This window comes from Cynoglossus semilaevis, chromosome 6, assembly GCF_000523025.1.
Source record: "Cynoglossus semilaevis isolate Cse_v1.0 chromosome 6, Cse_v1.0, whole genome shotgun sequence".
NCBI lineage: Eukaryota > Metazoa > Chordata > Actinopteri > Pleuronectiformes > Cynoglossidae > Cynoglossus > Cynoglossus semilaevis.
Genome location: NC_024312.1, coordinates 6,946,898 through 6,973,322, shown reverse-complemented (window position 1 = coordinate 6,973,322; position 26,425 = coordinate 6,946,898). Strand labels below are relative to the sequence as shown.

General features: G+C 39.3%; 2 protein-coding genes across 10 annotated transcripts in view; one reads left to right on the top strand and one right to left on the bottom strand.

Annotated features, from left to right (window-relative positions):
* Positions 1–2,485, top strand: part of LOC103379925 (olfactomedin-4-like) — a 4,469-nt gene extending 1,984 nt beyond the window's left edge. The window contains exons 5-7 of the mRNA XM_008311646.3: positions 363–590; positions 918–1,086; positions 1,534–2,485. Of these exons, the coding sequence (XP_008309868.1) occupies positions 363–590; positions 918–1,086; positions 1,534–1,969 (833 nt within the window). The 3' untranslated portion in view covers positions 1,970–2,485. The remainder of the gene's footprint in view (positions 1–362; positions 591–917; positions 1,087–1,533) is intronic.
* Positions 2,312–26,425, bottom strand: LOC103379926 (anoctamin-1-like). Of its 9 annotated transcripts, none has more exons than XM_025056184.1 (27): positions 26,334–26,397; positions 22,570–22,902; positions 18,510–18,893; positions 13,558–13,656; positions 12,676–12,827; positions 12,364–12,418; positions 12,240–12,288; positions 11,916–12,038; positions 11,273–11,331; positions 11,116–11,157; positions 10,454–10,518; positions 10,080–10,214; positions 9,023–9,183; positions 8,508–8,590; positions 8,242–8,253; positions 7,211–7,285; positions 7,016–7,084; positions 6,719–6,920; positions 6,374–6,485; positions 6,203–6,260; positions 5,855–5,955; positions 5,570–5,712; positions 5,029–5,181; positions 4,847–4,899; positions 4,394–4,578; positions 4,144–4,249; positions 2,312–3,786 (listed from the first exon to the last, which is right to left on the bottom strand). In XM_025056184.1, the coding sequence occupies exons 2-27, from the start codon at positions 22,672–22,674 to the stop codon at positions 3,535–3,537; spliced, it is 3,033 nt and encodes a 1,010-aa protein (XP_024911952.1). In that variant the 5' UTR covers positions 22,675–22,902; positions 26,334–26,397; the 3' UTR covers positions 2,312–3,534. The 9 variants fall into 9 exon arrangements, with proteins under 9 accessions (XP_024911952.1, XP_024911951.1, XP_008309871.1 ...); XM_025056183.1 differs by having other exon boundaries at positions 22,570–23,277; positions 26,334–26,393; XM_008311649.3 differs by lacking the exon at positions 22,570–22,902 and having other exon boundaries at positions 26,334–26,425.

The following is a 26,425-nucleotide window of genomic DNA, read 5'->3' as shown; positions in this document are numbered from 1 at the left end:
TGGGACGGGAATGGGCAAACTAGGGCCCGGGGTCGGGATGCGGCCCGTTCAGCTTTTTAATCCGGCCCGCCGAACCTTTCCAAATATAATTTATTTAATATATGTATATCTTTATACTTCTGCCTTTTCTGCCTTAATACTATTTAAGAAAACATTTTATATTATTGTTATAAAAATGGGTAAAACAATCCAGCGAGGGACAAAGAGAGACATGGTGTCCAGTGGAAAAATGGAGCAGGGTTGAACACTCGTAACTCCATGTTTCTTTGTATCAAGAGCAAAGTCTTGCAGTAGTTTCAGACTGGCGTCTCGGCGGTCCACTGTATTATAAATTGTCTTATTTTTTTTTTTTTCTCTCCCAGGTCACTGTCCACACGGTGTGTTCACGAACATCTCTGGCCCCAGGGTCACCACCGCAGGAGAGTATCCTGGGAGTTACAAGTACGGAGCGTGGGGTCAGGATCCTAAACCCGAAGTGGGGAAGGAGAGCTGGTACTGGCTGGTCATGTTGACCTCCAGCAACGCGTTTGGTCACTATGTCCGTCTCTACAGCAGCCTGAGCTCGCTTATTGTTGGAGTCAGTACCCCAGGTAAATGATCTTCTAGAACGCTATCCATCCATCTTCATCCACTTATCTGTTATCAGGTCGCGGGGGCAGCAGTCTCCACGACCGCCGCCTACCAACCCCCCCCCCTGAACCTTCCTGTGGTTGGTGAGTCCACTGGAAGGTACCAACCGCCCTTACCGGGATTCGATCTTGCCCAGGACGTGAACCCTGGGGTTCCAAACCAATGACAGAGACGTTGCCTCTGGGCCAAAGCTCCACATCTTCTAGAATGTTAAAATGAAAAGATAAATGATTCAAATTACTGTTTATTTTCTCTCAAACGCTGCTTCTCGTTTCCTCTCTCTAAAGGTAACGTAATGATTCACACCACCAATCCAACCACCAACACCATCCAGGGTCCAAATGTTGTTCTGTACAACGGAGCCTTGTACTACAACTGTTATAACAAAGGAGCCGTTTGTCGATTCAACATGACCAGTAAAACTATCAGCATCCTTCAACTGCCCCAGGGCACCAGGTACCAGGAGTTCATTTCATTTGTTTTTCCTAATAACAGAACATTTGAAATGAGAACATGTACAACCAGTAAACTGGAATAAAAAATAACTGCAGTAAATTAGCAGTATTGAAAAGATGATGTACTCACGGCCCTCAGGTAATAACATTTTAACGGCAATATTTACAAATGTTTAAATGTGTTCTTTGTTCATTCATTGATAGGTTTTTAACCTTTAACCAAAGTTTCCTGTTATTTTACATTTTATTTTGTTTATTTCTAATGTAAATGAATACAATCGAATGTAATCACAACACGATAACAAACAGTTTCCCTGTCGTGTTTGTAGAGTAGACTGATCCATGTATTTCATTTTCACCAATTGATCAATCAATCAATGTTCACGCCTGATGAGACACGATGCCAGAACCTGAACAACAACATGACCTTTGACCCCTGCTCTTTCAGATTCAACTCTAAGGCCAACTTCTGCTACCTTGATGAATGTTACCCTTACACTGACTTGGACCTGGCAACCGACGAGTCTGGGGTCTGGGTCGTCTACACCACCACACAGGACCTGGGCAACCTGGTGCTCGCAAAACTGGACGAGGGGGAAGAGCCGACAATTAGACAGACGTGGCACACTTCGCTCTACAAGCTGGGGGTGACCAACACCTTCATGACCTGCGGGGTGCTCTACGCCACACGGTTCGTTGATAAAGACAGGGAAGAGATCTTCTATTCCTTCGACACAGCCACGGGGATAGAGGAGTTCAACCTGGGGATCTTCCTCAAAAAGATGGCCCCCAACTTGAATTCACTCAATTACAGCCCAGTGGACCAGATGTTGCACGCCTACTGCAACTCCCAAATGGTCTCCTACAAGGTGTTGTTTGAGTAAACGAACAGAAGACTTCTGGCCTTTAGGTTGTAAAAGAAAAAAAAAGTTTTCTTTCTGATCTCCAGAATCCTCAGTTACACAAAGTGTCCACCAGGGTAGAAAGAGACAAACAAATTCGTCCTAATTAAAGAGATTTTCTTTTTTTTAATTTTCCTTTTTAAAACAGCAGACATTTTAAACTGATGGAACAGATGTCCATGTAAAATTTTCACTAGAATTTGAAGACCTCATTCATGTACTAGGTACTACAACTACAAAGTTTTTTTTGCAACCAGTACTTCAACCTACTAAAGTTAACATTTGCAACTTAAGGAACATTTATTTTTCTTTTACAGTCCAGGCTTTTCTGTAATCCGGATTAAACTGTTCAGACAAAAGTCTTACAGATTACACTGTAAAACATTTGTTTTTATATGACTGAACTGATTTTTAATTACAAACATCAGGTCAAAGGAATGAAAATACTCTCATACTTGCTGTACTTGCATTTTCTTCTGAATAAACTTCTGCAGAATTGAGAAGTTTCTTTTTTCGATTTCAGGAACTTGCAAAGTCAAAGCAGCACACACACACACACACACACACACAAACACACACACACACAAACACACACACACAATCAGTACTTTCCATTTTTATTGAGACGATGACATTTAATGTGTCACACGCAACAAGACCAAAAAAAATATTTCAAAAATAACACTTATGTACAACAGAGAAAATGTTTTCTTCTTTGGTAATAAAAAGTTTTGATTACAGTGGCCGAAAAAAACAAACATGAAATACAAAGAATACGAAGCTGTGGATTAAAGTCCAACAACAGTGAATATGAAAAGACCAGGTTGACTCGTAGCACAGACAGTACTGCACCACAGGTAGTCAGTATTCAGTAAGTACACGAGGAAGACAAAAATATACCATCTGTTAACGTCTCCCTGTGTATGTGTGTACTGGATGTTGGTATAGCTATACTTATGGGGACACGTTTTAGGAAGATACCATCGTTGTTGGGACACTGTCTTTACGGGGACTTTTTCCAGGTCCACCTTTTTTTAGAGTTAGGGTTAGAATCCCAGTTAGAGTGGTCAGATGATGACACTCAACATCATTATAGACTAATTGTAGACATGCAGCTAATAGAAGCTACTGAGAGTAAATAAAGGTCCAAGCATTTTTACTTCTGCTTTTCTTTTGTGTTTTTATATAAATCTGACTCCTTGTAATGTCAGTCGTGCTACAGTAAGATATAATAAAAACATTTTAATTCATATCAGTTGAAGGTAAAACCTCCTCTAAGCCTTTACAAATCTGACTACACCTGGAGAGACCGCTGTCATTTTTGACCGTTTTAAGCACGTGTACATTTGGCAGCTGTCCACTCACGCTGCACCGCATTTGGCCCAACGTTTACTTCCCTTACACGCTGTCGATCCACCGTCCTCCAAAGGTGCTGGAATGTTTAGAACAAGAACTAAATCACAGAGTTCACTTTGGCCTGAGAGAGCGAGGCCACTGCAAGTTTTGAACCTGCAAACTCAGACTGAGCCGGACGGCCGTGAAGAGCATCAGACGCTCTTGGTGCTGTTGGTGTGTCCGGAGCGCGGGTGAGCCTTAGTGCAGTTATTGTTGTTGCTCCTGCTGCAGTTCTCCTTGGCTCCAGCCGAGACTCTTCTCTCCAGAAAACGGATCTTGCCTTGCTCCTCTTTCATGAAGAGGTCCACCAGCAGGATCTTCTCCTTGTGGATCTGGAGGCTGATGTCCTTGGGGATGTCCGGTATTAGCCAGTCAACCACATCGTTCATCAGCAGCACTACATTCTAGTAGTGATTAAAAACAAAACTAATTATTTTGATTTGTATTATTTTGTTTGTTTGTATGTTTCTTTAATTAATTGACCCCTTCACCAGAGGTCACCGTAGTCTGCTCAGTCATTTGGCACACTCTCCTGGACCAAGAATCCTTTGCATGACAGGCCAGAATCCTAGCACCCGCTTCACTGAATCTAAGCTGTACCTGTAGCATTAGTTATCTCGGTCCAGGTCACATTTACCTAATCAATATACCTGATCAACAGTGATACTTAATCTCTATAAGACCACATCAACCACCCATGACAGACACAAAGTCTATAATAAGGATAAATAAATCGTATACTGTATGACGTTGTACTTCACCTGGAAAACAATAACAAAAGCCAGTCGCACAGCCAACACCGTCCAGAACTCCTTGGAGATTTCATATGGAGTTGGAGACCAGGGAGGGTCTCTGTAGTCCTTATACCTTTACAGACAAAATCATGTTTTACAATCATTTTCAGTAAAGGCATTTTTATATATATATTTAGACACCAGTCACTATTACATAGAAACAACAATAAATGGATTTTAAAGAAGAGATAATAATAAATGACAACTGTCTTGTCACCTGCAAATCTCAACAGGGTAACCCAAATGAACAGGATCCATGGGTTCTTTTCCATCCTGGAAGTGGGTGACGTTAAAGTAGGAGAGTGTGTGATTCACAAACCCGTGCATGGAACCGTCGGGGCTGTACATGTACTGGTAGACCATCCGGGGAATGAAGTCTGAGGTGAAGGAAATGACAAAGGCCTGGGGATACATTTGTGGGACAAAGTGGGACAAAGACAGAGGTTCAGGTTCTTCGGGGACATCAATGAGAAATGAACACCAACAGCAGCAGGATTTTAATTATAGTGTTACATCAGAGGAGGAAAACACTATTAAAACAAACCATTATTAACTTCATAGTCTTTACTGCAGGATTTGTTTTTATTACACACTATAATGTTTTCCAATTAAACCCGCTGTCGATGACTATCATATTTTCGACAGATTAAAACTTTGATTCATCACTTACATTTATGATGACAGCCACCTTTGCCACGGCTCTTAATATGTCGTACCAAATACCTGCAGATTTAACAAATGCATAATTATTGTGACGTATTATGTTTTCTCAGACTCAATAAGCTGTAATAAATAAAATAGATATTTTAGATTTTAGGTTCTTCATTATAAATGTATGTGCAATATATTCACCAATATCTTTGGCTCTAGCTGCCACTGGCCTTCGCAACTCAGTCACAAACTTCTTGGCATCCAGTCGTATTTCAATGATGTTGTTGAGCAGAGCAAAGAGCGGAGCCAGAGGGAAGGAGGCCACAAACAGAGTAACGAAACCAAACTGGATGACTGGACGCACAGAGGGACACAAATGTCCAGATTTAAGTCTCAGTCTTGACTGGTCGACGTGTTAAATAAACAGTTATACGTGACGTGAACCAGCGTAAAACACGAACACTTTATAAACAATGAGCATTATGGCAGGAACAACAACAGGTATTTTTATCTCAAGGTATAACCTTTATTTTTTTTAGCTTTTTTAACTTTACATAGAAATAGAAAGTTATTTATTTAGAAAGTTAATACTTTATAGAAAATAAACATTTGAAATATGCTATATTAATTATTTAAATATGGACTAAATGTGGCGACTCCTCAACGGGGTAGAAGGGAAGCCGAATTTAAAAATTTAAAAACACTAGAATAAATCCCGTTATTTGACAGAGACAGTACTCACTCATCTCCATGTACTCTGGCGTTAACCCGGCAAACGGCTCCAGGAAGTGGTCGGTTTCGTATCTCAGCAGTTTCTTCTTTCTTTCTTCTTCTTGGTATCCACCTTGCTTTGACCGAATGTAGCGAATTAACTTCTTCAGCTTTCTGACGGAACACACACGCACAGCACAGACGTGTGTAGATGTTTGTTTTTTTTGTTTTGTTGACGTGTTCTACACTCGTCCACAGGTTTGCAGCCAACTGTGCAGTTCCTGGACGACTCGATGTGTGAGTAATAAAGACTTACGGAACTCCGATTTCAAACAGGTTGTTCTGGATGAGCTGCTTCCCCAACATGGTGATACTCAGCTGTATACACAGCTCCATCAAACAGCCTCCGTGAGCGCACTGGAACACAGCGCACGTCTCATGTTAGAACCTTCTCACAGCTTCATCAACATAGATGGTGTTTGAAATTTTAGAGACAAGCTCTTAAAAACAAAGAAGGTGAAGTGAAAGTCAAGAAACAACCATTTTAAAGTCAATCCCAATAACAACAACAAAAACTTTCTCTGGAACTTCTTTACTTCATTATTAATATTGACTCAGTAATATGAATATACAGAAATTATTACCAGAATGTACACATACATACCTCTTCCATTCTGTAGGACTCAAACACATACAGGTAGTTTCCTGGTCTGCCCACCAGTCTTTAAAGAAGAAAAAAAAAACTTGAATTAAACTGAATATAACAGAATAATTAATTAAATTAAAAGCTAGTGTAATGGCAGAAATCAATCCAAAAGATGAAAATGTAACGGACCTTCCTCTGAAGAAAGCGATGTAGATGATTGGGGTAAAAGCATTAAAAAACTTGAGAATAAAGGTCTTGAAGATGAGTCGTTCTTCAAAACTCTTATCAGTTTTAGGAACCTCTGGAATTAAAAAGATTTTTAATATTTTTACTTCTCACTTCTCACATATGCTTGTTAAAATCCTCTAGAATCCCATGTACCAAATACAAACCTGGTAAATGAAGCCAGAAAATATATCATTATAGTATGAACTTTAACTCTCTGTAAGGAAAATATATCATTATAGTATGAACTTTCTCACTAACATACAGCAGGTTAGGGTGATAAAGGACAGAGACAGAGTTTCCATTTACCTAAGACAGTGAGCCACCGGGCAACAGCACCGTACACTTCGTCCAGGATGAGGATGACCACCAGGTTGATGATGGCTGCTGTGGTTTTAACGGTCAGCTGGGCGTTGCTCCTTGTAACTGGATTGGAGCTCATGTAGAGAGCTGCCTTGGTGGAGATCCTGTAGAGGATCACGCCGAACACGATGGCAAATGTGACGCCAATCTGAAAAATAAATGAACTGTGAGTGGAACTCAGAGGCAACATAACCCTTCAGTAGCAAGGTGTCACACCAGGAGAAACTTTCTTTTTGGTTTTACCATTAACAGCATCATGACAAGGGTCGTCATGTAGGCGGGAAGGCGGTCTTGAAGGGTGAGTTTTTCCACCTGTTGTATATATAAATGCGGTACAACTGTTATGGCAAACCATTATTATAATTGTACAACATTGACAAATCTGTAACATAACAGTGGTGCAGTGGAGGCCACACAGTGCCCGCCTCAACAGCCTACCTTTTGTTGTGATTTTTGATCCTTGCTCATTGATTTTTTCATCACCTTGAATTCATACTCAGCCCTGGGATGATCCTGTGGTGACACAGAAATACAATGGACAGTCATTTAGATTGTTGTTAACAGTCAACATACTGTATGACTGTGACAGAGTGGAGCTGTGTCCAATCTACTAGATATGTTAATATACAGTACCTTCCCCTGTTCATACTTACCATCCAAACCACTACCAGTCTATTATAGACATCATAACTGTTAGTGACAGCAATGGGTGAAGGCACGTGTGAATACAGTAATAGTGAGTGAAGAGAAACCTGAAGTGCACTTGTGTTGGTTATAAAACATTTCACTTGAGATATTTGGACGTGTCATCGGCGGACAGTGTCCAATGACAGGTCACTTGAAGCCAAATGAACCAATGGATTTTGAGACACTGCTGTTTGAGAATTCAGAAGTTGAATTTCTAAATTAATTGTATGTAGAATTTGGAGCCCTCTGGAGGTACAGTAACATGGCCAATATAATTGAACTGCTGTCAACTCCCTCTGTAGGTTTGACCAGAGAATAACTTCTCATTCATTCCTGCAGTGTTGTCACGTTGGTTCACTTGGACATTTTCATGGAACTTTCATTAAGTTTGAACCCAATTCCTGTGCTATTGTGCATAACAGCAGCAGTGGAGAGGAAAAGCAGCAGTGATTTCATTTGCAAAGTGAGACAGAAATAAAGCTAACAAGAGGATTTGCTCAAGTTGAAAAGGAAATGTCTCGGACAATGTCACGTAAAAACATCCCACATCAAAGCTGAGACTCTGTAACGTCGTGTGTTTTACTTAATTCCAAATAAAGGGAGTTGAATCTTGAATCTGGAGGGAAGGAAACATGGAAAACCTGCTGTTCTGGAAACCTTTGCTGTGGTGTGGTGCTACAGAAAAGGTTTTAGAGTGATGCGGATACTCATACTTGCACATTCTACTGTTTGCCAAAGGAAAAAAGGAAAAGGTTTATAGGTAGAAACAAATGTCTTCAAACCTTCAGAGCTTCCTGTGAAAAATAAACCAAGGACAAAAACAAGATGTTAGAAGGTAAAGACAGACATTAATGGTCAAAACAACGACAAATAATCACATTATATTAACAGGGCAGACTTGGTTAAGACACTGAGATGACATCAACAGCTTTTCAGGAATATTACAGATATTAACACAAAAAATGTCCAGTATTTTAAGGACGTTTCTTGTAGCTGCTGTGAAATAACTTTTCAACTTTTTTTTTCCAGCCTTTTCGTCGATGCTCACCTCCTCATCTTCAAAGCCCGTCAGGTCCCACTCGTAGTTCAGTCTCATCTGCCTCCTCTTCCAGTGCTCCATGAACATGGCAGCTGTGGAGCAAAGACAACGTGTGAAGGAAGATTGACGAGGACACTGCAGTGATGCGTTTGAGTGCTGCTTTTATGAAACAGAGGTTAAAACAGATAAACGGTTCAGTCATGTGACTGAATTTGACTGCTGCTTTTCACCTGTACAGAAATAAACTCTTGAAGATACACATTGGCATGATAAGAGCTGACGGGCCACATAAAATTGATGTAGTGGACCACATTCAGCCTGCGGGCCGCGAGTTTGACTGCTGTCATTATGTATGTCGTGACCAGTTTGACTCTTGACCTCAGCCTGAGTTAAGGCTTCAAATGAGTCACTAGTTAAAGAGTATGTGCTCTCTCTCTGTGTTTGTCTCGAGTTAAGGCTTCAAATGAGTCACTAGTCAAAGTGTATGTGCTCTCTCTCTCTCTCTTTTTGTCTATCTCTCTTACCCCACAGTGCCATGAATATAGAGAAGAAAACAGTGGCCGGGTTATCGAACAGGTGGCTGGCTCGAGCCGTTCCACAGGCTGTGCTGAGTTTCCAGTAGCTGCATACTCTGTCACACAGGGGGCACATGGTGATGTTGTTCTTGGGGTGGCAGATCTCCATGCTGGAAAACAACACACACACACACACACAGACACACACACACACTGAGCAGAAACTAAAAATATCCATACAACCACTTTACGGCCAAACCATGGCATAGGAATTCCATATATAGTGGAGAAATGACTGTGTGTGTGTGTGTACAGTGTATGAACAATGACGATAAAAGGTGGTTCAACTGATTCTTTTTTTTCTTTGTTAGAAAGACAAGAGCTACTGCATCTGTTAGTGTGTGATGACTGCACTTGGTTCACTCTCTCCCTCCGTCACTACGCTGAGTTGTAATGCAGACAGAGAAGGTGTCTGCTTTGTTTTACGGGGTATGCACTGAGGTTTTGTGCCTCGCTGACTTGCTGACGTTAACACTGGTGCTGAGCCTGAGTGCAAACATGTGCCGGCAGCATTTGTCATAATATCCTGTGGATGATGAGAAGCAGGTGGAGGAAGAAGTAGAAGTCCTGTAATTCATCAGTCATCTCAAACCTTTTTTTTTTCTTCCTCTCACTTTACATTAATGAGTATTCCTCCCAGGTTTTTCCCTCAAACATGCTTAGGTAGAGTGTGCTATAAGCCAGTGGTTTTCAAAGTTTGGGTCACCAGGGGGCGCTAGGGGAGGAACGATTTAACAAAAATGCAAAAAGAAAAAAAAAAAAGTATAAACTTATCTTTTATATTCATCGAATTCTCAAGTTTTCATTGGTACCTGATTGACCTCATGTGACAGCTGCAACTTTGGCCTGAACTCATAATCGGTTCTGGTTTGTGTCTGTTATCAAGCAGCTCAAGTAACAAACCAGTCCAGTATTTAGAGTCGGACTGGAAAAGCTTTTTATTCATTTATTATCTATAATCTATGATTGTTTTTTCAAATTTCTCTTTAACCCGTACATTTCTCACCTTGGTATGTTGTCGTCCACTGTCGCACAGCCATAGAGGAAGACGATGACTCCGACTAAAGAAGCAGGAATCAGCATCTGGGTGTAGAGACCAAGCCAGGCAAAGTACAGACCAATCTTCTCACCAAAGTACTTCCTACACACAAACACATCAAAGGTCAACTCAGATTCACTTTTTCAGTTTCTGTCTCTCTGAGCTTCGTCCTTTCTGCAGGTCTTTATTGTATAGTACACAGTGATCACAGTAATATTAAAAAAAAAAAGTTATTTGCTGTTGATGACAAATTGTATTAAAAAGTCTAAAATAAAGGGCTGTTTTAAAGGACTCCTGTTTCCACTGCTGGTAATAAATCACGGCCCTGTGAGTGTTCTTACCTCACCAGTCCAATAGGCTGGTATTTGTAGAAGACACCATAATTGGCCCACTCTTCATATAAAAGCTGAGGGAAACATTCACACAATGTTACATTATTATTCCATCTTTATTTACCGATGATACACAGAGTTGGTCAGTTTATAAACACAACAGTCAAATACAATGTTCTTTCTAGATGATAAAGGTGCAGATATTAAAGCACTTTTTTTATTTAAAATATACAAAAAAATTGTGTGACATTGTATGGAGTCAAAATTTTTTTTTAAAAAATGTAATAATAAATCTGTGACGTTAGGTTCATGTTATCAGAATCTTTGTTAATTTAAGTGTGAAAATCCTGACAATGAGACATCATTAATTTACATTTTCCAGGCAGTCTTATTTTCAAATTTGATTTCCACTGTTTTATTGGTTAAATAAAGAAGTTCAATGCACACTATTGATCATTCATTTACCTTTTTACCAACCTAACTATTTCCTGTTGTCACCAAACTGTGGTAAACAGAACAACATTAATGCATTTCACCTGGAATTACTTGGATTTTTGCAAGTTTAAAAAGAGAGGTAAAATCAAATCAAATCATATTTGATAAATTGTAGAAATAAAATGATTTGATAAATTGTAGAAATAAAAAAATCAATAATTATAATACTGTACTACCTTTCTGTCACCGAGGTCTGCACTCTCTTCATTAATTCTCCCCTGAAACAAAAAGATGACATCATTTTAGAGTCCTAGAAATATACAACATCTTTTAGGAACAACTATGTGACAGAGAATTATGTACATGATCAACAAAAACCAAGTCCAAACTCACATCATGAAGAGGATACGCAGCGGTGTAGACACCACTGCCCAGCAGACTGCTGATACCTGCTGAGAAATATACGAGGCAGGCTGTTCAAGTCAGTTTCCTACTGTTCCTTCATGTTCTGAGACCAGGACTTGTCGACTTTACTTAACGTGAGGTTGTTTACTATGACTTATTATCACCATGTGTTTAAGATCCTAACTCAACAGTCCTGTCAAGATTCAAGGGGGAAAAACAGGATCAGAGTTTGGAAAGAACAAACAACATCACTGCTCTGCTGTGACTCCTGCTCCTAATCTACACCTGCTCCCAGATTAACACACCCGCTCCCAGATTAACACATCTGCTCCCAGATTAACACATTACAACATCACTGCTCTGCTGTGACTCCTCCTGACTCCTGCTCCTGCTCCTAATCTACACCTGCTCCTAATCTACACCTGCTCCCTATCAGTTTGGATGCCATTAGGAGGAAGGAATCAGGAAGTTGAGTTTCACTTCTGTTGTCAGAAAGCTCTCAGAAGATAATTGTACCCTTGAATTCCTGACTTTATATTAACTCCACTGTGTGATTAATATATTTAACACCTGTATCTGTGAGACAAACTGAAATAACTTGATTTATGAAATAACAAAACGCTTTATTTACATATCCTCCATTTTTGCAAGCAGTGTTTCCATTGGAGTAATCCTTCTTTGAAGGGATGTCTTTGGCACCAAGTCACAACCTGCTGCTTCCCCACATCTAAGGACTGAAATCCTTTCAAATGTTCTTTCCGTTTTGGGAGAAGAAAGATAGATTGCGATCAAAACCTTTTGCTTCAATAATTTATCAACTTTCCATTCAAGTTTGACTGAAAATGTAATGCTTCCTAATCAGTTTTATGACTTGACCTCATGGCAAAGATGTTAATTGTGTTGTTGTTAAAAAGGCTTTTGATGTAAAATGTAAAAAGTAAATCTTCACACTCACCCATGCTGTACTTGGCCTTACATTTTGTTCTTTTCAATATTTCAAACACCTAAAAAAAATCAGACACAGTTTGAATAGCAGACACTGGTGTAAACTGCTGAAAATGAGCCACACAGACACTCACTATCGAGCTCCGAGTTTTGCTGTCGAAGAAGCTGTCTTTGTCAGAGAGGTCAAACCTAGAAAATCAAAACACACCTTTGTGTTGGTTGGAATAAGAAGGGAATGCTAAGTCAATGCTAACCTAGAATAATATTTGTTTAGGAGAACATGTGAAAGAACGTTCATTGTCATGAAGAGTAGATGATAATTGAACTAATTAATTAACAATTTAATGAAGAGTTTTTATTTTTGATTTCAGTTTTGTCACATACTGGAAGAGTCAGTAGAAAAAAACAATAGAGAATTACAAGAATGACCATTTCCATAAACTCACAAGTGCTGTTTGTCCCTGGAGAAAGTGTGTGACAGGTGTTTGATGTTCTTGGGTCGACTCTCCTCAACATGAGGATGCAGGGGCTCCAGAGCTTTACTGACCAAAGAGTTGATCTTCTCCATGACACCGCTGCAGTCTTTGACTTCGTACACCTTAAAAAAAAGAAAATCCAATAAAAGCTGTAATCAGGTTTAAACGGTTGGTCATCATCAAAAACAGCAGGTTGTGTTTTTCTGCCCTTTGATCTGACATTAATTCTCTACACTTTAGTCAAAGTTCCAAATGATTAGCTGGAATGCAGCCCTAAATCATGACAGTGCCTGGAGTCCAACTGGTCCAACTACTGTATATTACTGAATATTTAAACCAGGGGAGTCACACTCACCACTGGGCCACATCAGCACTTCCTCTTGAAGGGCTGGATGTAAGTGGAAGACTGTACACATGTTGATACTCCATTTAATGTATTAATACATGTTTCTGCAATTAATTATTATTTATCTAAGTAACAGAAATTGTACATTGCGTAATGAAAAATTAAAACTTGGTGGTCTGCATTTGGCCCACGGGCCATGCGATTTCAATCATTTGTCTTTATTTTAATCCTTTAAAACGTTTATTTCTTGTTTTTTAACCTTGGTACCATGTTTTCCAAGAATGCAATTTTGTTTTTTGTTTTAAGTTTTTTCCATCTGTTCAGACAAACATGTTTTTCATCAAACTCCTGATATCCCTAAAACATCACTAGTGTTAAACCTCTCTGGATACTCTATGTTTTATGACTTTTTCTCCACCACTGAAGGAAAATAATCCAGCCAATGAGACGATGTTCAAACACAGTGGAGTTGGTGACCGTCAGTTTATCACACGGAGGTCTTTTACCTTCTTGGTCGGCATCTTCAGCTTCATGAATTCAGCCTCTCGACAGAGAACATTCCAGGGAGCATGAATCTTCACGAAGCCCAGCCCTGGGATTCTGCCCTGGGAGACACACAGTATATAATGAATAGAGCAGCACAATTCATGTGTTTATAGAATAACGTAAACTTCAGTGTCATTAGAAATACGAGGAATAAACACAGCGGGGGAAGTATGTTTGATCACAGTGGAACAAGTGTATTACAAATATACTGATTTATTTTGAGAAAATCTGGACAAAATGGGAGAGACTTTTTTTTTCTTATTTCCTTTAAGCCTCTCTTGTATGTGCAGTGTAATTTGTGTTTGTCCCCCCTGTGACAGCTTTAGGAAAACAGAACTCAACACCTTTGTGTTAATGCTGGTGCTGCTGTCGACAGCAGTGGCTGCTGCAGACAGTCTTGTTTTCTATTTATATTCTGGCACCATATACATGGGCTGGATATCAAAATATCAACTAACACTTTCACGTGGATGATATCTAACCTGCAACACAGCAAATAGCTTCACACCATCTGGCATCTTCCCAAAATTGTTGGAGTCATTGAGAAGAAAACACCACCAGAAATCCCTACATGTAAATATATATAACATTAAAGTCACATTTGGACAATAACTATATCAGTAATTAACACTTATTTATTTGTAATTAAAAAAAACACAGGGAAAAAAACAACTGGCCAGGCCCTTCACTGAATTAAATAATATGGGATAACAACTTTTAAAACAAATTTTGTGTTTACAAAAGACTGGAGATTAATTAAAGTCTTCTCTTATGGTCACAAATAAAAACCATACTTTTCAAGGCCATGTAGTCAACTTGAATGGCTTCAAATTGTAGCCTCAGAGATTCTAGATTCATAGTTTTCTGCCAAAAATGTATGAAATATAACACTAGTCAGACACTTATCAGGATTTTTTTTTTAATTAACCAACCAAAATAAAATATACATATATGTGAATACACCCTGAAGGCTGATCAATAACTGAAAACATATAGTATTGCATAGAGCTGCAGCATTCAGTCCAACTGACTGTACGTTGGAGTACTGTATGGAGTACTCAGTGGAGTACTGTATGGAGTACTCAGTGGAGTACTGTGTGAAGTACTCAGTGGAGTACTGTATGGAGTACTGTGTGGAGTACTGTGTGGAGTACTGAGTGTGTGTGTGGTTGAACTTTCATTCACATCAAATGAAACGAAAATGAAGGAACATGAGCGGTCAGACAGAATTCCTGATTAGTTCATCATACTTGGACGAGCACATGAAAGATGAGTACTGTTGGATCCCTCACAGTTTACACACCCACTTCCTGTTGTTACTTTGACCCAACATTTGCACACAGTTTAGAGAGGAGAGGAAGTGAAAAGAAAACGCTACAAAAAAATGTTAATGTAAATGTTAGCTTACAAGAGGTTAGAGTTAGCCAAAACATATATGGTGTGGTGGAATATCTGTGGTGTGTATCTGCTGAGGTGATCAAGATGTCCTGATCCTGACCCCTTCACCAGCAGTGTGAACATTTATGACCCTCTTTAGAGTTAGAGTTAGAGGACGCCGTAAAATGTTCCCAGCTGAACAGTTTATTAACCCTTGCTTGACCATGTGACACTGACTGTCTGTTTTTATTGTACCCTACTGTTTACCCAGTTGGTTGAGGCCTAGGATCAGAGACGGGGTTACAGTATAAACTGGGTCAGGGCGGCTCACCTCAGAGAGTGCTGCTTTCTCTCTGAAGAGATGAAACACTCGCTAACTTTTCCCAGTCTTGTTTCTTAGACTTCCACAGACAATGAGTCAGAATCTCCACTTAATGTAACCTCAGAGCTTCATTGAATCCTTGTCCCTTCATAATTTGGCATTTTGTATTGACTTGTACTGTATATATGGCTCTTTCACACTGCAGCTACAGCCTGTAAAAAACAAGCAGAAATTAAGAAAACACCTTCTCCATGAGGTCGTGTCATCATGTGATCATATGAGTAGTGAAAAACACCTGGAGCCAAATGTAGCCTACAGTATGAAGATGGATGTGAACTCCAGTGCTGCATATGACTTCAATTATATCACAGAAAGTCTTCAAGTGAAATGAGATCCAGACTGGCAGTGATCAACTGAACCCAGATAAAAGTGACCGTCTGGAGGAATGCTGTAAGAAGTACACCAAAAGCATCAGCCATGGAGGAGGTCAAGGCGGTTTTAATTGGTCAACATCATTGCTGGCATTCTATTGGTCAGGCTGTTTGACAAGATCCGTTCACGAAATTCTAAGAAGTCAGAAATCTGAGAGCGCTTCTGTTTTTATTTCCGTGAGTGTGGGAACTCATGGAGAAGTGTTAGTGAAGCAACAGTATCTGAGGAAACCCGAGCTGTTACAGCACTCTGTCCACCGGAACTGTGTGACTTCTAGAACAGCCTTAGAGGTCACCTGGTACTGTTTGTACCGTACTTGTGAATTAGGTTTATAATCAATGATGAAACGAGTTGGACAGTTACAGAATACAACAGCTCGATTGTAAACTGAAAGGGGTGAGATTTAAACTAAAGATTTCATTTAAATCTCATCTTTTCTTTTGTAATGTTTGAATCTAAAATGTTCAGTTTAATGAAGCACTTAAAGCACAAGCACCTTTATTCAGAAATGTTTTTTTTTTGCTTTATGTTTTTATGTTTTTATCAATTTCAGCTCATTCCCCACCAAATACTGCATAATAGCTTTAAATGTATTAAAGTGATAAAAAAATATGCTAATGTGGAAGTTAACATTTGACTGAACTTGTGCTGGCAATAAATTGTGATTAATTACTTTCTAATCTATTTGTAACAATGCATTTTTAGATAGTGCACAACCAGTAATAAAGAGTTTGTTTTCCCCCTTTTTTCACTTGTACATTCACAGCAATCAACAATCAGAGTTTCTTCATCTTTTCAGTCTTCTCATACGGACACATTGTCGGCACCACGTGTGTCCTTTATATGCTTATGTTTCACTTTTCATGTTGAACATGTCAAACATCCGTGGCATGTGGATGGAAGTGTACAGATGTCAGCAGGAGGCGCCCTGGAGCAGCTCCTATTTTCATCTCTGTATATGTGTGTACGTATGTGACGTGACCTTAACGCAGGTTGGGCTGGTGCATTAATGACACTGATCCTGACCATAGCTTAACAAATTAGTCCTCAGTCCTCCATGCAGGTGTTAACACAAGTCCTCTGGCTCTAATCCCAGGTCAGATTATCTGGCTTTGGTGAGTTTGGCTCTTTTCACACCGCTACCTGCTGTTCCTGCCAGACTTCAGTGTTAAGTGTTTGTGCTCAGGTCAGGATAACGTGGAGATCTCACACGTGTGTCTGCCCCAGCAGATATTTAAACAAATATTTTACTTTCTGACGACTTGAGGTTAACAATAATGACAATAATGATGTTTGTTTTGTTGGAGCTACTTTTTACTGTTAGCTAGCTTTTAGCTAAGCCTCAAACTGTAACTCCAAAACATCAGGTTGTCTAATGTTACAGGCAAACATGTTGCAAATAACGTCACAAACTTGGCAAAGACATGAAACTGTGTGCGTAACATTTTTATGGTGACGTTGAGTCACAGCTCACATCAAATAATCTATTTGGAAATTCTTTAAATTTCAACAGAAATTGTCCAAAACACTAGGCGTTTCTTGGGACCCTAATCCAAACCCATAAACCTTCCCTGTCTTTCAGCTCATACACAGTACACGCAGTACTTTTCAGTCCGTATGCAACAGAGCCACTTGCAGTAATTTAGAGTACACATTCCAGAATGCATCATTACGTCACTACCTGAAGTTGACAGTATGGTGTGTATGTGTGTAAGTACACAGAGATGTCACACACCTTCGTCTTATTATCTACTTTAACTCTTTTATTTAACAGCAAAGAAAATGTGACTTTGTCAAAATGATTGTGTTTTATCGTTTTATCCCACATCAATTTGGACTTCACGAGTGCCTTTTAAATGCAGCATTCAACGCTCCACGGTTCTGAGCAGAAAGCAGTTCTAAATTAAGCATCCAGGGTGAGGGTGACCCTCAATTTACATCCATAAAGAGGAATTTTCCTACTCGACTGCAAAGTCATTGATGTGCTGTGTTTGTATTGTTACTGAAGCTGTGAGCAGCCCTGATCACGTTTGTTTTTCTCTGACCTGCTGGCATTCAGTTATGCTGAACCTTTACGTGTCCTGCCCAGAGACAGCTGGCCAGAGGGACCTGAAAGAGTGGGGGATTGAACCGATGACCTTCTATTTAGACAATGACCTGCTCTATCAACAGAGAGGGCCAGAGCCAAAGCTGCTCCGTACTTAGCCAAAGCCAAAATGTAGAGAAAAATAACATGCTTCACAGATTAACAATTAGATTTCCTTTTCAAAAACACATTTTAAAAAGGTTTAAAGGAGTTTTTAAAAGGTTTTTTTTTTTTTTTTAGAATTCAGATTTGGCCTAAAGAGTAGTCTCCGGCCCTTTGGTGTTCAGAGTCAGTCTGTGAGTCATGTAACATGAAACCTGCTGCAGTGTTCAGCTGTGATCTGTCCATGTGGTATATGCAGGACAGCAAGTACTGTGACCTGTGACATCCAACCACTCTCAACCTCAACTTTCTCTGCTGCTGTAATGTCCATTTTTATAAAATCACATAAATATACCATATAAATATATTTACATACATATTAGTTAAATATACATACATATATTTGCATATAAACATATGCACATATATATTTATATATAAGCATATACGTATGCAGGTTGAATGAAAAGACATAAAAAAAGCATAAGGCTGGAAAACTATAAACAATGAATAGTGCTGTCATCTGTCTTAGAACTTTTTGACTAAAGTTTGTTAACTCATTTCACCGACTAGTTGAACAGATGTGAACTCACCTCTTCGTCCTTCTCCAGCTCCAGCCCCATATCTCTGAGTTTCCCTTCAAACTCCTCCCTCCTGAAGGCCTTGTTGTCATCGTGACCGTTAAGATTCTCTCCGGCGTTGCCCAGCTCCACATCAGTCACTGCCGATGAGGGCTGAGCTTTCGCGGTCTGTGCTTGGTGATGTCTGGCCCGTCTGTCACGCCGGTGGGTGCTGCGTCGGAGGCTGCGAGCCACAGCGTTTTCCGTCAGCAAGTATGTTGAGTGTCGATAGGAGCGACCTGTACCCGGCTTCTTGATGTGGTAGGTGAGGACATAGTCCACACGCCGCTGACCGTCCTGGAAGTAAAGGCCTTGTTGGCTCTGGCTGTTCTCCTCTGGAGTCAGGGCTTTTAGCAGCTGCCAGAAAAACAAGGAAGGAAAATAATTTCAATACATTAATTATTAAAATCAATCAGACTGCAGTTTTAATAAATTTCAACAAAATTATATTAACTTTATATCTGACAATTCCACCATCCCTCCAGTCATGGTTGCTATGACTACAAAGTCGATACGCATGTAGTCATTTAGACACTGTGTGAGAATGAGAAAAATTTCACAGAAGCACCAACAGCTGAAAATGCTAACACAATACTCAACACCTAGTAGAGTCTTAATGTCAGGTCAGCACAGCAGTAAGTCTAAGTCTAAGGCTGACAAGATGACACTCTTGTCAAATATCTTTTGAGGGACTATCAAGTACATATGCCAAACGTAAGGCCCAGGGGCCAAATGGGGGCCACCACATTAATTTATGTGGCCCAGCAGAGCTGAACATGCAAATTGTTGTCCTAAAATATTTTTTAAACAGTCTTTCTTATAGTTTCTAAACGGGTAAAATCCAGAGGTGTACTTCTGTGCAGTGAGTCGTTTCCAATTCTTCTTTTTAGAATTTAAACTTTAAAAACCACAAATCGTCTTTAGTGTATATTAATGTTGTGACCCACATCACAGTGAAGCAATTCAATTGTCAACCCTGTTTGTCGCACATCTTGGACGGCATTTTGAATTCACCCCCCGTGTCTACAGAGTAGACTCATTAATATTGTTGAGGAAAACGACTTTTACTGAAGTTTTGAAAGTAACTCTCATTGTGTTCTGTATAATCTAACCTACTCTAATATATAAATATAGTATAAATATATTTGGTATAGTATTATATTGAGTATAGACCACGGTGGAATGGTGAGTTGAGAGCCATAAATTATAGAAATAAAAGCTTCCCCTAAAAACGACAGAATAACAAAATATACTTCTGTTAATGTTGAGAACTAACATTAGATCATGGAGCGACTTTAGTGAGAGAGGTATTCCTGGGGATTAAGTTGAGCGTACAGTAAATTACACTCATCGGTGACATGTTTGACTTGTTGTGTACACAGAAAGGGCTCTGATGTCCAGGCTAACCTCCAGATGCAGCCTCGGCTGGCTCACTGCGTGTGAAAACAGCTGTGTAGCCGATGTTTGGACCTAATGTCCCTGGTTTTCCTGTTTCTGAGGTCTTTGGCCAAGAGGAACTTTGACCTTTGAACTGTGAGCATATTCTAGTCCCTCAGCTGTATGAAGTGAATAAAGAGTACGTGGAGAAGAAGGACCCTCGGGTGTGACAAGCATGGGTGGCAGCTGTCACATCCACTATGACACTCTTGACTAAAATTTATGGGACATAAATAGTGTATGACTTATGATCTGTCACAGGTGTCGTGACCTCAGCTCTTTCCTGTATTTCCTGTATCGTCTACTTATAACACCTGGCTGAAGATCTAAGGGAAGGTGACCACAGATCCAACTACATTGATACGTATAGGAAACCCTGACCCGTTCAGCTCCGGAGGATCCGTTTACAAGTCACCAGTCAGGTCAGGAAAGTTGGAAACGTTCTTCTACACCACTGCATGTGGAAAGAATCACAGTAACATTATCAAGTGTGTCCATGAGGATGTGATTTGAAGCTGCTATTTTGCTAACTAATGACTTGCTAACTTCCTCTCTGTTGCTTTCTCTAGTTTTTTTTTTTTTGCACATGTCACCTAAGGTGAGAGATCAGCCCAGGATTTCTTTGTTGATGCAAATGGTTCAACTGCTTTTGAGCGAGATCACAAGTCACCTAAGGTGAGAGATCAGCTTGAAAAGCCCCAGGATTTCTTTGTTGATGTAAATGCTTCATCTGGTTTTGAGTGAAACACATCAACGCTGGGAAGTTAAAAAGTCAAAGGAGCAGAAATTCAACCGATCAAGCTCTTCAGCACGGTGTTCTCTGCAGCTGTAGTCACTCGTTTTTCAGTCACATGTCAAAAAACATCTTTAAGGCATCTTATCTGTTTAATGTTATATTAGCGACTGCAACTGTGCAGTAACACAGCATAATATGTAATACATTTCAAGATATATTTCTGTGCTGCATTTGGCAATTATTAAGATGAATTTATGGTAATAAAGTAGTTAAAAATACTAATGTTTTGCCAACACCATTTTGAATAGTACAGTGTCAAAGCAGTTTTCTGGCAGGTCACCAGAATCACTGCAATTTATTGCATGTCAGAGGAGTTAATTACTGAAAGGATAGTGTACCAGTCAAGACTTTTAGTAATGAAAACAGTGTGAATGATAAAACTGCATTTTTGACAGACTTTAAATTAATAAAAACAGCTTGTTTCACGGAGGCCGTCGTAACATGATGTACATTAGGGGTTTGGCCTCAGAAACTAACTCTGCACACAAGAGAAAAGCCTTCAGCCCACACAAAACTCAAGCAAAAACCAACAAATGAGGGGGAGGAAATGATGGAATGGGGAATAGTAGGATGAGCTGTGCAGGAGCGTTGTGGTTCCCCAAGGTGCATGGGAAACAAAGGAACAACTCTGGGTTTTTTACCCCCTAATTATTGACATCTGCTGATAGATCTGACTGCATTAAATCACAACTGAATTCCTAATTTTCAGACTTTTTTCGCTGACGCAGAGAAACATGGCTCTGTAGAAATATTCTAGGTAGGTGTTGCTGCTGAACACACCCCACGTGTATCACGTTAGGCGGTTTGAAACATCTGCTGCTGTCAGACACAGTGGTAAGGTCACGAGACACGAGTGAACACACACCTGAAGCACTGGACAACATTCCTCTGCAAATGACCGCCACTGAGATTCAGCAACTCAAATGACATCTGTGTATCTAAGTGTAACCAAAAATAGTGACTTATTTTATGCCAGGAGACATCGTCTGATGTCCAGTCAGTCAACAGGCGATGTTTGTGTCAGAGACCAGATGAAAGTACAGTAGAAAAAAAGCTTTAAAATAAGAATCAACATGGACAAACTCCAACAGAACTAAATGATCCGATGCATAATATAAAAACTCAAATTTTCAACAGTACACATCGAGTCTTGGTGTGAAGTCACAAATCTCTGAAGTCTCCTTTCGGTGCAGATGTTTCATGGATGACTTCTAGCCTTGTCCCAATTTTTTTTTTTTTGAGGACTCATTTCCTGCCCAGACCACCAGTGAAAGGACGTGCTCTTCCCTGGAGGTCCGGTCAGCAAAGGGCAGTTAACAAGCAGAATGAAGAGAACACACTAAGAAATGCATGGTTATTTTTATTTCTTGTTAAAAATATTTGTTTCTGCTGGGACTTTCTAATGGCCCTGAATATAGACAGATTTAAAAAAAAAAAAACTTGTTTACATGCATTGACTCATTGTCCTGGTCATTTTATTTGATATACTTATATATAAATATAAGTCTGTCTTTTACAATGTTGTTTGTAAAATTTTGAATTTTTCAGTGTTTCTGGGTTAAAGCAGCATTAAATCAGTTTATATAGAAATCTACAGTGCTACAGTAACAGTATCATTAAATCAGTTTATATAGAAATCTACTTGAATCCTTATCCATAATGTGCTACAGTAACAGTCAATCCCCAGTAACAGAGTACTTTATACAAACACCTGTCACAGGGACCAGAGTCAGCTGATTCAAAGGTTTTCTTTTTTTTTTTTTCAAACACTTTTCAAACATGCCGTGTTGAGGAACTCACCCCGAACTTGCCGTGGAAGATAACATCTCGTAGAAAATGTGGAGCTGGTTTCTCACTCTCGGGTTTTGGAGGCAGTTCACTCTCCACCTCTGCGTCCTCTGTCATGGTCTAAATCTCTGCACTTTGAGATTTAGAGATGAACGGATGTGCTGAAGGATGGGTTACCAGCCGTTTAGTCCACTTTGTGGTCTTCCTGTGTCTTGGTCTGTGTCCTCTGCGTGAAATGTCTTATTATATGACAGTGTTTGATGCGGAGAGGCCCCTCCTCTGCCTCTGGACTTATTTTCTTCTAACTTGCCACTCTTCTGTGACTCCACTCTCCTGCCTTTAAAGCTGTGTGAGGAGCTGTGTTACTGTCTCAGTGTGGAGTGGCTGAAGCCAGCCTGCAGCCCTTGTTACTCGAGAAGCCGTCGGCGAGCCAAGATCTAAACTTAGGCGACGATAAAACTCTGATGAACCTCCCTCACTCTCTGTCTCTGCTCAGCTGAAATCAGCGTAAGATCGACCACCCTAAAGCCCACCTCGCTCTTTACCACTGCAGCCACTAATCACTGCTGCACTACAAGGCACACATGCCCCAACGACAGGGGTGGGTAAACAGAAGACTGTTTTATGAGTCTGACATGAGATAAAGATGCAGACTCAGCCACCCGACTCCGAGGACCCCTCAAAGACCTTCAAGGAGATGGTAATAATGATGATGCCAACCTGGACATAATGTAGCAACACACATTCAGTACATCATTACCGCGTTTGCACATTAACTGCTGTAGTGCAGCTGCCTTTTCTGCTTTGTAAATTCTCACCCATTTGTTTATATAATTTCATATATATATATAAACAATTTACTATATATATTTACAATGGATGTATTTACAATCACATTCAAATTTTCAAATTAGAATGATTGATTAAGCATGTTTTTGGACTGTCAGGATACCTTGTTGTCTCTTCCACATTTTAAATTAAATTGTAGTATTTGCTATGAAGAAAATCAAATCAATGTAGGCAGAGCATCACTACATTTGAAAGTGTTTGGTGAAAAACCCCTGACATGCCATGTGGCATACCCCAGGGTTCAATGCGTGAAAAACCCCTGATATGCCATGTGGCATACCTCAGGGTTCAATGTTAGGATCTGTTCTGTTGCTATTTTTACTGTTGTTCTAGGACTGGTCATTATCAAGTTTATTATTATTTATGATGTCACCCGAATGATGATTTAATATTTATTTTTATGCTGATGATATCCATCTCTTAATGGCCCTTCTTATTCTTTTAATCTATTCCCAGTAACAATCGGCTTAACCAGCATCAAACAGTGGTTTGTGGGTAAAAAACTTGGTAATTCAATTTGTAGGTTTTACTAGTTGAATAAAATATTATTTTAATGATTAAAGTACAGTCTTCAATCTTTTAATGAGTTTCAACATCATAATGTACTGTATATATTCATGTCATCTGCCCTCCAGTGGCAACTTGTTACGTACTAAAAAATTAAACACATGGAAAACTTTCACCCAGGTATTTTCATTTATAAGACAGGCAGAATTCATAATTTACTTTTGTATTTTCCGTGATTTCGAAACTCGAGTAATTGCCACCATTACTCCACGTACTAGCTTTTAAAATGGAACCTGTGCAGTTTTCCTTCAAGCCTAATAAAAACAAGTTTAAAGTTAAATTCTGGGTAATTCTCTTTTGTGAAGTCGTTCCAGGAAACTGCCCTTACTTCTTAAATTGTTTACTTTGTGAGAGCTAAGATCCAGAAAGTTTCTGTACAACCTCTCATTCCTGACACTTCAGTCTTATGTAACGTGGCAGCAACATCCGCACTCCAGTGTATTTTTAGCTTTTAAGAGTTGAAAAATACACAGAGTATCGGGCAAAAGGGAAGCACGGACCCCGTAGAGCACATAATCCCAGGGGACATCATGTGTCTGACACGATGCTGGGAGCAAGATGTACAGGTCAGAGGGCAATTCTCACAGGAAACAGGAGGAAGTGTTGTTTGTGTTCACATGCCGTGACTCAGCTTTACAATGTAAGACTTTAAACCCTAAAAACATCCGTCAAATACATTTTTGTCCAGTCATGATACTTTTCAATCATCCTCAGTTTATCAGAGGAAATGAAGAGCTTAACAGCCCGAGCAGATAAATGGGCTGTACAAACAGGATTACACAGAAAAATAAACAATAAATTTGCACAAAAATAATCTTTTATTGGTCGTTTACTACAGGTCACCTGAGGTGAGTTTTTGTGTATTTAGCTGCAGGGAAGTTGTTCCCCAAAACTAATTTTTCTTCTCCTCATTCTTTTGTAAATAATAATAAATATTATTTAGAAGCACTTTCCTGGCACTCACCATGGTCCTGGAAATTTGTATCCAGAAGAAAACTCACCCGTTGGTTGGCAGTAAAATCCTGGACATATTGTGATTCAAAACAATGACAATATGTATGTCAAATATGTCAAACAAGTTAAGTAAAAATATGTTCACTTCAGACATAGTGATAGTAGTAAAGTGTATTCTACAACTTAACATTTCAGGATCAGTAGAAAAAAATACCTAAATATTAATAGCATTAAAAAACAAACTTTAACTGTGCACCCAAGTACAGATAATTTTTTATGTGACACTAACTCAATCTAAGTTAAATCTCAATCTTTTTTATGTGACACTAACTCAATCTAATCTAAGTACACAATATACAGTATTACATAGAAAGACAATATTGTAAAATCGAATCCAAGATCACGTTAACCTTCTGTATTTTATTGTTGCTTTTTTGTGAGGATGTAGTTTTGAGTAAATCTCTGCTTAATCTGAGAAGTGACTCTAATGAGCTTCAGATTAAGTGACTATATAAATTAATTCATGGTAGATGATCATATTTTCCTTATAAATTAATTTTGACAAACATTTAAACAGTGACACAAAATATCCTGAAATGTAAATGTCAATAAAGATCAGCAACATAATCAAGATAATCGCCGGTGATAATTGTCATATTTACCATATATTAGATTTTGACGCTTTTTTTTTTATTATTTACCATATATTAGATTTTGACGCTTTTATTTTTGGCTCAATACCATCTATTGCAATTCGTAAAAATGTCCTATAGATGGCAGTGCACTCCCACACGTCTCTGACAGCATACAACAACAGAATGTATTTTCTTACCTGTACGTTTGCAGAGACTGACATCACATCATTCAGTGATTCAGAGTTCGTGTCTAAGTCGTCGCTGTTTGATCACGTGTTCGTTAACTGTCATAAACGGCTACAGCTGCTAATGCTGCTGAATGGGGAACTGTTTAAATAAACAACAGTCGCCTGCCTCATAAATTAGGCAAAAACACCAAAGAAACTCATTATTTTTGCTGTTCGTTATTATATATCTTTGTCAAATAACTACATTGTAATTTAAAATGATGGATCACACGAAACATAATTGGGCAAAAGGGAGCTAGTAATGAGAAGTTTTAGTTTGGAGAGGATGTCACTGCCTTAATGTCTTCGTAATTAGGGTTCAGGGTAGGCGTGATAAAGCATAATATAAATATATATCATAATGCCCGGGTGGTCGTGATAGTTGTGATTTAAAGGAGCTACTAAGGGAACTAACCACAGCTAATAATACATTTAATATTTAAGCAGAAAACGTGAAGTGTTGCTGAAAAAGTGTCTGTGGAGTCCAAGCTGTGGACACAGTCTTTTATTCACAATGTTAAAAGGGGAAGAAAAGTCTTCTTACCTTAAAATGTCGAACTTGGTAAATTTGAATTACGTGAATGAAAGAGAAGACGTTTTGATACATTCACTGCTGAAGGCTGTGGTGAGGAATGA